The following is a 14,691-nucleotide window of genomic DNA, read 5'->3' on the forward strand; positions in this document are numbered from 1 at the left end:
ACATTTTGCCCCTTAGGGACTGACATGTCGAGCAACTGCAGGTCATTCACATTTTAATGTTAACTTTCACATACAAAGCTATGGTTGTTTCACTGCAGTCCTGCAGCTAACCAGGGCATCATCACTCCCATGTTTTTGTCTTTCTTTCATCTTGACAGAATTTAATTTGAGTTTGTCTTTTAATCTTTGCATCATTACTGTCAAATTTTGTAACATGCTTAAATTAAAGGCTGAACTTGTATCACATCATAATTTATGATATAACAAATAATGGTATCTGCAACAAAAGGACAGCTCAGTCCAAGCATTCTAATGCTAGACTACAAGCAACAGTCACAAGCCTGATCACATCACTACAGCAGTTAGCTAAGGAGAAAGAACAGCAAGTCCCAGATACCGCAGCACATGGAACAGGTGAGATTAACAGTTAAACATGTACCATTGTAGCCAGACATTGCGACTTTCAACAGACAATAAAAAAATAAGTTACGTACTTACCATAATGTTCCATGTGAGTTGTTCATCTCGCCTTCATTCTTTACTGATGGGTTCGGAGCCGATCCCTCGGCTCCGAGTCGGCCAATTGCAAATCTCGAGGTCTTCAAATAGCTCAAGGCCAAGTCCCTATCCCATGATGAACCTAGGGTTACCTCAGATCTTGTTTGCTGCGTATAACAATACCATATGCCATTCTATCACTCCCAAGAGAAGGTACAGAAGGATTGAGCAACCAGGATGGATCCAGCATCTCGGTCATCTAACAGCCCAGGAGGGGGTAGGAGGGAGGGAATGTAAGAATGAAGGCGAGATGAACAACTCACATGGAACATCATGGTAAGTACATAACTTCTTTATGTGAAGTTGTTCTATCTCACCGTTCATTCTTAACTGATGGGCAAGTGTCCCAAGCACCATCAACCTCAGGTGGCTCATGGGAGTATATTTCTCAGGACCGTGGATCCAAAGGAGGCCCTGTCCCTGGGGGCCTTGTCCACTTTGTAATGAGTGATAAAGGTATGAGGTTTTGACCAAGTGGCTGCTGCGCAAATGTTATCAATAGGAAGTCAGGCAGAGGATGTAGAAACAGCTCTGGTTGAGTGACCCTTAATTTTATGCTGTAAAGGCATGTTGGCAGCTGAATAAGCAAAGGGGATACAATCAGATAACCATTTAGAAAGGGTTGTTTTAGCCACTGGTCTACCCTTCCTGGAGTCTGAAAATGAAACATGTTGGTGTGAATGACCTGAGAAGTACCTCCCTGGACTTCTCTGATCATGCATCCCAGGCTGGTATGACCCTGACCCTGAGTAGCATCCTGCCCTCACCAAGAATGATACCTCAGTATAAAGAAAAAATTATCAATTTCAACAACTGGCTAAGCTTCTGGTGTCATTAAAAGGGGATCCAGTGTCTGTCAGCCTGGGATGGCATGCTCGACAAGCCACGCTGCTCCGCAAGAGACGGCCTGCACCTGTCACCCCTAGGCTTTCGAATACTAGCCAAGGCTCTTGCTGCCCCCATAGTGCCTTTTTTAGGCAAGGCTCAAAAGTCAAACCCACCTCCATAAACAGCACAATTAACAAAAAACTGAGGGTTATGCTAATCAACACCAAGAGTTTAAAATCTCAAAATGCACAAGCTCGAAGCACTCCTAAGTATGGAGAACGTCGACATCTGTGGAGTAACTGAAACCTGGTTCAAGGCTCCAGAGAGCACCCCGGCACTGCTGGGCTACAACTCATGCCATACGTTTTGGCCACAGAACAAGGACCGAAACACAAAAGGAGGGGGTGTATCCATATTCATCAAGGATACCTACACCTCCAGGTTAGTGGCGCAGCATGATACCTCTGAGATCATCCATGTGCAACTAACATTGGGCAAATCTGCAATGCAAATTGTGGCCTGCTACATATCACCCTCCATGACCCAAGGACCACCACTCCACCTTTCTGGAGACACTGGAAAACATGAAGGTCCTACCAAAAACCCTGATATTGGGCGATTTCAATTACCCTACCATTCACTGGGAAAACTACTAGAGTACAAATTCCCAGGCCCAGCGCTTCCTGGAATTCATCAACTCAAATGCCCTGGATCAGCTGGTAAACTCCCCTACCAGAAGTGAAAACATATTGGACCTGGTCATCACCAACATGGGCGACAGGTGTTCCACACCGGAGGTCAACCAGTCACTGGTTAGAGCAGACCATAAACTAATCACTCTGGATATCCACATTCCACCACCACCTCCAACTAAGTAAACCACAGTAAAAAACTTTTCTAAAGCAAACTTCACCTTACTTAAGACGGAGGTGGTAAGTTTCACAGCCCCCACGCTAAAGGATAACGCTGCCCTAGATGCAGAAACCTTTACAAATGTACTCTATGAGCACCTACAAGGATGCATGGATCGTGCCATCCCTAGCAAAACCAAGACTCACTCCTCTAAGAGAAGAAAATGAGTTTGGTGGACCCCTGCAATAAACAGGCTATACAGTAGAAGGAGTAAACTAGTTCATAAAAAAAGCAAATCCCAAGAAGGAAAGACATCCCTGATCAGTATCAGTAAGAAACTAAGGTCCCTCATGAAATCATCCAAGACTAACTTCGAAAGAAAAATAGCCAAGGATACAAAAGATAACCACAAAGCCTACTTTAGCTATGTTAAGAATCTAAGTGGCAACTCGCAGATATGCACTGAATTAGTGCAAAATAGCACAAAATATACTGAACCTACTGATATTGCCAACATCCTGGCAGATAGATTCAGTGCAAACTTCACCCCCCTCTCACCTCCAAAAGGGGCCACAACAATACCGGAAAAGTGTAGTGTCCCAAAAATCAGAGATGCACAGGTGAAAACAGCCCTTTCAAAATCCAAAAACACAGCGTCAATGGGACCAGATGGTTTCCCAGGCTGTGTCTTGCATGAACTACAGAACTAACTAACCACCCACCTAAACACGCTGTTCAACCTCAGCCTCTCCACAGGCTATGTGCCCATAGAATGGTGCACAGCAACAGTTATTCCTCTCCACAAAGGAGGGGCCACAACTGACCCTGGTAACTATCGCCCCATAAGCCTGACTAGCCTAGTCTGCAAGGCTATGGTGTGAATCATCATGGAACTCATTAACAAAGACATTGGGAACCTCCAAACACTTGACCTGACCCATTTTGGCTTTGTTAAGGGCAGATCATGCCTACTAAACCTGGTTGACTTCTTCGAGACAGTCACCAAGGCCATAGACTAGGGAAAGGTGGTTCACACAGCCTACCTTGACCTCGCCAAGGCTTTCGACACCATTCCCCACTCGTGTATTACAGAAAAACTCACCAGCCTAAACATAAACCCCTACATCACGAGATGGGTTGCCAACTGGCTTACAGACAAAACTCACACGGTAAGAATAGCGGGCTCCAGGTCCGACTCTAAACCAGGCACAAGTGGTATCCCGCAAGGCTCGGTCCTGGGACCCCTACTGTTTGGCATATACTTCTCAGAAGTACAGGCAAACACAGGAGGACTATGTCTAACCAAGTTTGCAAATGACTGCAAACTGGGAGCCATAACTGACTCTCCGGCTGACATGGACATCCTCCAAAAGGGCCTTACTGAGACGGACACCTGGTGTCAAAGTCATGGCCTCAAGCTAACTGCCAAAAAATGCAGAGTCATCCCATTTGGGAAAAACACCCACGAATTACCACATAGGTGGCAGCTCCCTTAATACAGGAGAGGTAATAAGAGATCTGGGACCGAGGTAGATAGTAATCTCTCCTTTGACAATCATATTGCCAAAGAAGTTAGTTAATCCTTCTATGTGGCCCATGTAATTACTAAAAGATTCACATCTAGAAATAAAGAGGTTACAGTGTCCCTCTACTCGTCATTCATTAGACCCATCATAGAGTACAATGCCCCATTTGGGATGTACCTCACAAGACACTTCCAACAGCTGGAAAGACCACAAAAGTACCTCACCAAGAAGATTACTGGCCTCAAACATATTTCCTATGCAGCCCGACTGAAAAAACTCCGGCTGTACCTCAGTGGCATATCGCTTACTCAGAGGTGATCTCTGCCTGACTTACAAAGCCATGTCCAACTCAGAATTGATGGACATGCTCCACCTAAAGAAATCCAAGTCACTGCGAGCCACGAGCTCTAGTGAGCTAAACCTCACCACAACAATAAATAGAACATGCTGGAGGGATAGATTCCTGTCACAGAGACTCCCCATGCTTTGGAACAAAATTTCAAATTACATCAGGCAGAGCCCCTCACTAACACTCTTCAAGAGAAACCTTGACGAGTGGATGGGTAAAAGAAAATACACCCCTGGTATCACTTCATTGGCGGCTGCTTGACAGAGGATCAGTTAATTAATCAATGGGGCGTTGAATGTCGACACACTCTGGCTAGGCTTATAAATGCCCTCGGGCAGATAGCCTAGTACATACCGATGAACAAAAAGCTGGTCTGATGTACTGAAATCTTTTGTTCTATCCAAATAAAATCTGAGCTGTCTATGAACATCAAGTTTGTGCAGCATGTACTCTAAATTGTTTGAATGGTTGGGGAAGAAGACTGGCAAATCAATAATTTGGTTGAGATTAGTTTCAGTGCAAACTTTGGGCAAGAAGGAGGGGTTTGTTCTAAGTGAGACTCTGTCAGCATGGAATACCAAAATAAGGAGGCTTGATGGATAAAGCCTGAAGCTCTGACACTCTGCAGGCAGAAGTAGTAGCTACTAAAAAGATGGTTTTCCATGACAAAAATTTGAGGTCACATGGGGAAGATGGCTCAAATGGCAGAATAATTATGTGGGAAAGCATAAAATTTAGATTCCATGGAGAATAGGGAGATTTCACAGGTGGTCTAATATGAAAGGTCCCTTTGAGAAAGGCTTTGGATAATTTGTGAGACAATATTCAATCCTTCAAATCCAAGATGAAAATTAGAAGTGGCAGCCAGTTGAACACAAACTGTTGCTGCTGCAGCTCCTTTGCTGAAAATCATAAAAAAGAACTCTAAAAATGGAGGCCATGGGGGCTTGATAAGGATCAATATTGTTTTTAGAGGCCCATACAAAATTTTGTTTCCATTTGCTAAGATATAGCTTCCTCGTAGAAGATTTATGAAAGGATAAGAGAATTTGCTTTGTCTCATTGGAAAGGTTATGGAACCTGGCTATGATGGGAATTGGAGCAGCCAAGCTGTCAGCTTCAGGGACTGCACAGAGGGATGGAGTTCCCCTGACAAGTGCGTCAGAAGGTCTGGAACTGTGTCCAGAATCCAAGGGTCCTCCAAAAGATGAGGTCGAAGGAAGGGGAACCAAATCTGACGAGGCCAATGAGGGGCTATTAGAATGATTGTCCTTCCCAGTGTTTTTGCTTTCTGTAAAACCTTGGGTATCAATAGGACTGCTGGAAATGCATAGAGGAGATCCGGAGGCCAATTGCATATGAGTGTGTCCCTTAGGGCTTCTCCCAGAGGGGGAATCAGGACAAAGTAGCTTCTGCATTTCGTGTTCATGTGACTGGCAAAAAGGTCACAGCAAGGCTAGTCCCACCTGTGGAATATCTTGTCCGCTATTTCTTTCTTGAGAGACCACTCATGGGGAAACAAAATTGCTCTGCTCAGCTTGTCTGCTATTACGTTGGATTTCCCCGGGATGTGCATTGCCAACAGAAAGTGCTGGGTGGAAATAGCCCACTGCCATACTCTGAGAGCCTCGCAACAAAGGGGGTAAGACCTGGTTCCTCCTTGTTTGTTCAAATACCAGACCACTGACATGTTGTCTGCCTGAATCGCAATGGTACCCAGGGGAAGAAAGTCCTGAAAGTACTGCAACACAAAAAGTACTGCTCTCATCTCTAGGACACTGATATGCAGATGTGTCTCTTGATCGGTCCATGTGCCTTGGGCTGTCTTTCCCTGATAATGCACCCCCAACAATATCAGGGAGGCGTCCATGGTCACTGTGGCCGCTAGAGTGGGTAGAACAAATGGGTGTCCTATTGTGACATGAACTGAGGTCAACCACCACTGAAGATCCCTTTTGCAGGAATTTGTGATCACTGTTATGTGAGACATGGGAAGCTCCTGGTAAAACCACTGAGTGAACAACAGCCATTGTAGGATCCACATGTGCATACGACCTAGTGGTATATCTAGAATTGCTGCTGCCATCAGGCCTAACAATTTCAGAACTTCTGACGCTGGTGCTTTGTCTTTGGAAATCAGAACGCTGACATGTTGACGAAGAAGAAAGACTCTTTCTATTGGAAGCCTTAGTGTTGTAGTGGTGGCGTCCAGTTCTGCAAGTATAAAAATTATATGCTGCGATGGCGACAAGGCAGATTTTTCTGAGCTGATTGTAATGCCCACAATATTCAATGAAACAAATATCTAATCTTAAATAAGCAAAGTGCAGAGAAAAGTATACTTAAATCAGCTTGTGTGTCCAGTTGATTCTTGTAGGTAAATCACAGCAGCCAACAGCTCAGATGATGAACAGAAATGATTCACAAAAATGTTTATGTCCCTAAACAGCCTCTTTGTGGCTGACATGTGGACCTGCATCACCATGAGGGGCACTCTACATTTTTGCAGAGTGACAGAGTGGACTACTCCCTGGCCTGAATGAGTTGATGCCTGGTGGTGGCGGTAAGGAGCCAATCGTCTAGGTACAGAAATGCCTGGAATCTTAAACACCTCAGGTGAGCTATGACCACTGCCATGCATTTGGTGAACACTCTGGGGACTGTACTGAGGCCAAAGGGCAGGGCTCCAAACTGGTAATGATTGCCTCCCAGCCGGAAGTGTAGATGATCACTGGATGGCCTGGCCATTTTATGTGGTAGTAAGCATCCTTGAGATCTATCGAGCACATCCAATTGTCTTTCCCTAAGAAGGGAAGTATAGACTGAAGCGTGACCATGCGGAACTTCTCTTTCTTTACAGATTTGTTCAGTCTGCTGAGGTCCAATATGGGCCTCCAGTCCCCCATCTTTTTTGGAACTAAAAAGAATCTTGTGTAAGTTCCAGATCCTGTCTGGTCTGCTGGGAATGGTTGGATGACTTTTTCTTAGCAATATTTGGACCTCAATTGTTGCTTGTTCCCTGTAACTGGGTGGAACGTCCGAGATTTTCCTTATGGGTGGAGGGGGTGTGGCGAATGGGATGAAGTATTCTCTGGAAATGATACTTTGTACCCAGTTGTCTTTTGTTATTTTGAGCCAGGTGTCTGGGTACAAAGATAAGTGACCCCCGGCTGCCTCCAGAGCAGGACATTCGGGCCTCCTTTCAGGAGTGCTGGTAGGGCTTCCCAGAGAAGTGATCTCTGTCACCCTGGTGCTGTGGACCACCTCTGCCACGAGGGCGGTGTCTTCCATTATTGCCCCCTCCTTTACCTCTGGAGGGGGGGTTCACCACGTGTGTCCTGAAAGGCTCCTTGGGCTTTTTGGAACCACATTTTTCCTCCCCTTTGATCCTTACGGTAGGGTCTGGAAGGGGAGGAAAAACAGACCCCGACGGCAGACAGCATCTTTCCATCCTGCTCACACCTGGTTAAGGTTTCCTTCACTTTAGGCCCGAAAAGGGATGAGCCATCAAAGGGGGTATTCACGAAGGATGACTTGAAGGGCTCCACGAAGGACCACAAGTGCATCCAAGAGTGTCTCCTGTACCCGCTGCCCTACTCGTTCCATCAGCTGCATATGAAATGAGGCGCATGGATGAGTTTACTATAGAATTGAGGGTAGCAAGCTGGGTGGCAACTTTGTCAGTAGCTCCTGCAGCTACTGTACCCTGAAGAGTATCTCCTAGTTCTTTAAGGAGATCTCTTTGTAACCTGGCAAAATGAGTTAAATAGTTCAGTGAATGAAGAGCAAAGGTCGCTGAACTAAACATGCACTTCCCATATCTATCCATGATCCTGGAGTCTCTGTTAGGAGGATGGACAGACGAGGTTTCAGACATTTCCTTTTTGGTGGCTGCTGCCATCATCATGGCATCAACTGGCACACCTTTTGCCAAGAAAGCTTTGTCAAGGGGGGGCAGAAATGAACTTATTAGGCCTCTAAGGGACAGGCACCATAGTATCTGGAGACTCCCATGCCCTTCGTAAGACCAGCTGCATCAGCTCATTGACGGGTGGAGACACCCAAAAGGTGGAGGGCTGAGACCCGAAAACCTTCAGGAGAACTGACTCATCCTCAGTAGGGCTTTTGGACTGCCAGTCACCCCTCTGCCTAAGGATTTCAAATATCTCAGCGAATGAGATATCTTCAGAGGTGGACCATGGGGACCCTTCTGACTCATCCAAGTCAGTATCAGATGTTAAGACTCTTGGGGGGGAGTCTAGACGTTTCCTCTTACACAATCTCTTCCTGAGAACCTCATCAGTGGGAGCTTCTGTTGAGGTCTCAGAAGAGCAAGGGCCAGCCAGTGGGGCTTCCTGAGGCTTTGGGTCGCTACGCTTGGTCAGGATGTGTGAGGTAGAAGCAGACACAGGCATTTTAGGGGAGGAGGAAGCCAGACCTGAAGTCAAGGATGTCTTAGGAGACATGACTCTCCTCATGGCATTGAAAGCACCTCTGCTCTGATGCAAGGAAACCAACGGATCCGAGGAAACCATTGACACCCCCCGGCACCGGGACAGTGGGCTCCAAACCAGAAGTAGGAGCCAAGCTCATCCGAGACGAAGTCCCAAGAGGCAGAGTCGGAACAGACATGTCGGTCCAACTATCCTCCCCGGACCCGACCAGAGAGTGTCAGCTCCTAGAGTCCTCGATTGGCACCGAGGATGTCAAGAGTGCAGGAAGACACTGGAGCAGGCGTCGGCTCCAAGGGTTCCCAATCAACAGGTCCGACTCTTCTGGCTCTGAAGGACCAGCATGGCTCGGAGGAGGAACAGTTTGAGCTGGTGTAAGGGTCTTTGGCTCCAAAGCCATTTGGGTTGAAACCGATAAATGTTTTGCCAAGGCCGGTGCCGATAACAGCTTCTGCACCACACGATCCACATCCAGATAAGAAGGGCTGACAGAGGACAGAGATGAGCACACCGAATGTGGTACCGACTGTAATAAAGGACTCTTAGGAGCTTCAGATACCAGTTCCAAGACTGGGGACCGCTCCAAAACGAAAAGACTGTCAGTTCCAATGGCAGTGGAGCCGAAGTTGAAGATTTTTTCGATTTCTTTGAGACAGAAGTCTTAGAAGATTTTGAGGACTTGCTGGATCCATCTTGGAAGCTCAAAGCTTCTTGGAAGGATGGTTTCAACAAACTTCTGTCTATTAATTTTCTTTTCCTTTCCTGTAGGACCCTGGAGGAGAAGGAATGGCATATAGAACAGCTATCCTGTAAATGCAGGGCTCCTAGGCAGTATACACAATTTACATGGCTGTCTGTTACAGACATTTTTTGGCCACATTTTGGGCACTTCTTGAAACCTGACTTAGGATGCTTCTCTTGCTCAGCCATTGTAATGTCACAGAGAAAATTCACACAAAAACTCTAAACAGTAATTATCAATAACAGCCTTAAATAAAAACAGGCTGAGTCACACCCACACACGCACAGTAATGCTACTGTAAATATAAAGTGACAGGAAAGGATAAATTACTGCCACCACAAGCTGTCTAAAACACACAATATGAGCAGACTATGCAAGGAAAAAGAGGATAGCTGCTATAAGACACAGCACACTTGTCTAAATATTCTAAGGAATAACTATATCCGACAAAATTACTGTTAACTACAAAAAACTTCAACGGTAATTATTAAATTCAAGCCTTTCATAAAAAAATTAAGGCTAAACACACCACACAGCAAAAAACTACAAACAATCTAACTATTTAGCATGAAATGTGACAAAAGGTCACTGACTAAACACACTCTATTAAATAGAAAAGGATTTTTAAACTAGGCCTAAAACCAGAGGCCAACTACAATTTTAAGCACACTAAGGGAAGGAAATAAATGTAGGTAAACACACCAAAAAGCTGTAAGAGCTTTATAAAACTAAACTATCTAAATATAAGTAAGTAAGTAGAAAACAGTTTTACTGGCCCGAGCTAATGCAGAACCTCTGATCTACTGCAGCGGTAAACTAGATCTGAGGTAACTCTAGGTGCATCATGGGATAGGGACTTGGCCTCGAGCTATTTGAAGACCTCGAGCTTTGCAATTGGCCGATTTGCAATTGGTTCGGCTCCGAACTCATCAGTAAAGAATGAACGGCAAGATAGAACAACTTCACATCTCAGCACTAAATTGATGCTAACATTGGTACAGTGCTGTACTCTGGCTCAGATAAATGCTTTATCACAATTACATCACTTTATCCTTCTCATTTGGTAGGATAAAAACATAAGTCTATCCATCTCCATCTACATCTTCAGTGAAAAAAATGTAGTCCATGCTATGAGTCACTACAGGGGAAATTCCTTTCTTTCTGAGGTGTGGTTACCTTGCATATTATTTTTTATATGGAGCATTTCTTTCTGGGCTTCTGCTGAAAAGGTTTTTTTTTTACCCAGTTGGACTTTGCTCATAAAGAAATGGAAATAAATATTACATTATATATTAGCATGGTGGGTGCAGGGTGCATGGGGGACTCTCCCCAACATTCAAAATCTACTGGAAAAATACTAGTGTGGTTTGTATATAAAATTCAAAGTGTTGCCATTTAACTTTGCATCAGGGAGCCATATGCTTTATCTATTTACTCTTTGCTGACTAGGTTAGACCCACTAGGACAGCAGCTTCTTTTCTGGGAAGACCCAAGGTGGTACTTACATTGACTACAGGAAATTTGGCGAGGGCATCAGGGAACTTCCATTACTTTATATGCTGTTGGATTGTTTACATCCAGCTGAGCTACTACCAATTCATGTGCTGCATTTAAAAATAGACAGAAATGCACTGGATGTTTTACTGTTACCTTGGAAAATGTTTACAGCAAATGGTGCATTAACTACCACAAAAAAGAATGCGACAGTCTCAGAACTCTACTGATCCATTAAATATCAATATACTTTTTATCCCTGAATTGCTTTGTTCCAGGTAAATCTGTTGGAAAATGTTTAAAAGGGAAAGCAGCTTATACCATACAACGGGTTTGAAAAGACAACATCCCTGACATTTCTTATTTTCTTTCTGGACTTAAAAGTCTTACCCGAGAACAGCAAATCATACAAATGCTTTCCCAGTTACTTAGCTGACACAAACACTCACAGCGGCTTTGCTAGGTAGCTGCTTCCTGTTTCTCTTTGGTCGTAGCTTTGTAAAATGTTCCAGTTTCTTTGCCTCTTCAGAGGGAAGCTCAGGCATAGCACTTGGAGGTCGTTTTTCGTGTTTTGTTGGAGTGCACGGTACATCTTCTACATGAATAGGGATTTCTTCCAGTGCCTTATCCAGGTCAAACTCCATCTCTGGAAAACATAATGTGCAGACTTGTTGAAATATCTATAAACCACAATTAAGTATGAATGTAAATATTTACCAACGTCTACAGATAGCGGATTACAAATGTGATACAACATGAACATGCAATGTGCCCTAAGGATGTCATTAACTATCCACCTGCAAAAATGCAGAAGTACTTAGACAACATTAAAACAGAGAGAGTTATCTGGGGAGTATTATATTAATGGCTACCAAACTTATGGTGCTCAATTTACTTAAACTTTTTTCCATACCTAATCAAATCATAAAGTTTGAAGAATTACACACATTTATAAACAGCTTATTAGGAGTCTGCCAGCCATACAACATGGCAAAAAATAATTTTACTCTACATAAAACAATTTAGCTTTTTCTTAAATAAAGCACTGTTTTTAGTGCTCAGTGCTAAACCTGAAAAAATTCTAGAGTCAAAAAAAGTCTTGTCAGTAGTACTTCACCTTTTCAGCTAGATGTTTTATAAGCTCTGTCAGGTGCGTGAAAAATGCATTCGATTTGATGACAGTCTCTGCAGGAAAATTCCCTCTTTCCCCAAGATGTAGAGACCTTATATTAGTAAAACAGGTGTTAGGTGGACAAAGCCCCCTGCAAAGGGATGTGGGAAACTCTGACACCCCTCAAGTTGAATTCAAAGTTCAAACTCTGCTCCAAATATTTCTGCTTGGTCCAGTGAGGAATAAACAAGGCTATCAAGTGCTCCTTCACAAGGAGACTTGTGTGATCATATGCCAGTTCCTTTTATTTATATTATCAATGTGTATTTTTAGTACTTTTTTGCAGAACCTGTAGATTGTTCATTCCCAACTATTTTAAAGGGCAAAAATCCAAGCAAAACAAGATCTTGGTCACACTAAATGTAACACAGAAATAGCACAGCATTACAACATTCTTTATCACTTATTTTTTTTAAAAAATGGACAGGCATGCTGAATAAAAGTGGCAATTTACATACATGAACCATGTCAATGAATGGTTGCAGACAAGCAGAACATAAAGAAATAACAAATATAGACACAGCACAACTAACAACCAAAAGGTAAACTACACTGAACTACAAAACAAACTTGCAATACATCAAAACAAGAAAATATGAGCCTAAGCTAGTTGCTGTGAAGAAACAATTAAGGAGGAAGCAGTGACAAACTAAACGCAAATAAGAGTAGAAAACTAGATTATTTTACCCGCAAGTCTGTATCAAATTATAATCTGTTTTGTATCAAGGGCTGTGTTTGGCAGCTCAGGTGCTGGAAAAGCTAGGGAGGGAGGAAGGCATTGGGTGGGAAATAGGTTACTTTCCAGTACCACTCAACTGTCCAGATTTTTGCCTCATATTTTTAATGCATTCCTCATAAAGTATATAGCTTCCTGGAAAATCACTCAGGACTGAAGTCACTACATCCATTCACCCATCCAAAACCCCCTTTTCCCATTTTACACATGGGGTCGGGGTGTCACTTTACCAGTGGCAACCATCTTAGAGCCAATATTTACACTGCCAGGTGGCTAGCCCTGCTGTGGTACATCTTCCACACTACACAGTCGCATGCACACTCATGCCTATGGCCAATTTAGAGTGTCCAATCCACCTACTGCATGTCTTTGGAGTGTGGGAGGAAACTGGAGCACCTGGAGGAAGCCCACGCGAACAAAGGGAGGACATGCTGACTTCACACAGAAGACACCCCAACCAAAGTCACTAAATAATGACATACATTTGACTTTAAGACTTTGTATTCTACAGAAAATGTATGCTAACATATAATCTGTTATTCTAGAAACTTTCTAAATTTATAAAAGCAATACTTAAAATATGTCCTCCCCCCCCATTATATTGGCTTTGTCCAGATTTCCTCCATTTAGAAATTGAGAGGTATGCTTTCCTGGTTTTCCCACACAGGGTGGGGGTGGGGTCTGTTTGTGATAAAGGACACGTCCCATGTGATAAGGCTGTCCTGTAGTCATGGAACAGATTGCCAGAAAAATTACAGCCCAGTTAGGGCATACTAAAAGTCTTTCTCCTAGCATGTAGGGCCAGAGTATGTGATGCTGCAGGCTGCTTCACTCCACTTCTCCTACCCAACCCACCACGGGTGTAGGCCCAAGCCCTGGGATTATACAAATTTGCACAGTATTGATTACGCTGAGAAGAAACCGAGACAGCAAGAGAAGAGGAGAGGATTACAGGTGCAGACAACACTCTAATCTGCACCTTAACTGCTAATAACTCTAGTTTAAAATGGACTGAACTTTAGATGTCAATGAGACTTGAGATTAACTGTTCTAAGTGGGTAGCGATGTTATTAGGAAAGGCACCTTCATGTGTTTTCAGTCATTCTAAGTGGAACATGAAGATTTTTCTGACAAACAGATGACTTAATAGGTTGCCTAGAGTTTTGGCGAGTGAGTATGCTGCTGCAAAAGGGCCAGAGGCTTCTGTATGCAAGACTGTGGGTGGGAAGGATATCTACAAGGAAATTTCTTAATTCCTTGCTAGCAAGAGTCAAGGTCTGCTGTTGCCTGTAGAATGCAACTACAGATATCATTCTGAATAATGAAGAGGAGGAAATACGGAAAGTTGGAGAAGAATGGCAGCACTTCAAAACAGCATGTGTGAGGACTACAGAAGAGAGATGCAGCCAATCCAGGTACGGAAATAAGGTACATAAGAAAAGATGGTGGTGAAATGCAAAAGTCCAGGAAGTCATCAAAAGGAAGGAGTGGAGGAAAAAGTGGGAGACAGAAAATCCATACAGGCTAGGAACGAATATTGTTGGCTAACAGAGAGGCTAAGAAAGAAGCTGTAATAGCAAAGAACAAGGCATCACAGGCACTCTACCAACTTCTGAAAAGTGACTCAGTAGATGACACAATCAGGTTGATAGGTAAATGCAGAAAGATAAAGAAGATAGTCAGACGCCTTTCATAAGGGATGCCAGCAATAACCTGCTCACCAGTTCACAGGACATCAAAAGCAGATGGAAGGAATACTTCCAGCAGCTTCTGAATGAAGAAAACCCAACAGAAGCTGTACTGACTATGACACAGCCTACGATGAGAGAAAAGGAGGAGTCCACCATAGAAGTAGTAAGATCACCACTAAGGAAAATGAAGTCAGAGAAAGCAGGAGACTCTGATATGGTCACAGCAGATATGATAAAGATGTTGTGCGAGATGGGAGAAATAGCTCCTGAGGGTACTCACAGCAGTATGGAAA

General features: G+C 43.7%; 1 protein-coding gene across 5 annotated transcripts in view; it reads right to left on the reverse strand.

The window, feature by feature from the left end:
• Positions 1-14,691, reverse strand: part of CARMIL1 (capping protein regulator and myosin 1 linker 1) — a 4,434,936-nt gene that overhangs the window by 407,619 nt on the left and 4,012,626 nt on the right. For all 5 annotated transcript variants that reach the window (XM_044067077.1, XM_044067074.1, XM_044067073.1 and 2 more), the window contains one exon: positions 11,250-11,446. In XM_044067077.1, the coding sequence (XP_043923012.1) occupies positions 11,250-11,446 (197 nt within the window). The remainder of the gene's footprint in view (positions 1-11,249; positions 11,447-14,691) is intronic.

The sequence above is a fragment of the Protopterus annectens genome, chromosome 3.part1 (assembly GCF_019279795.1).
Source record: "Protopterus annectens isolate FY-2018-M chromosome 3.part1, PAN1.0, whole genome shotgun sequence".
Classification (NCBI taxonomy): domain Eukaryota; kingdom Metazoa; phylum Chordata; order Ceratodontiformes; family Protopteridae; genus Protopterus; species Protopterus annectens.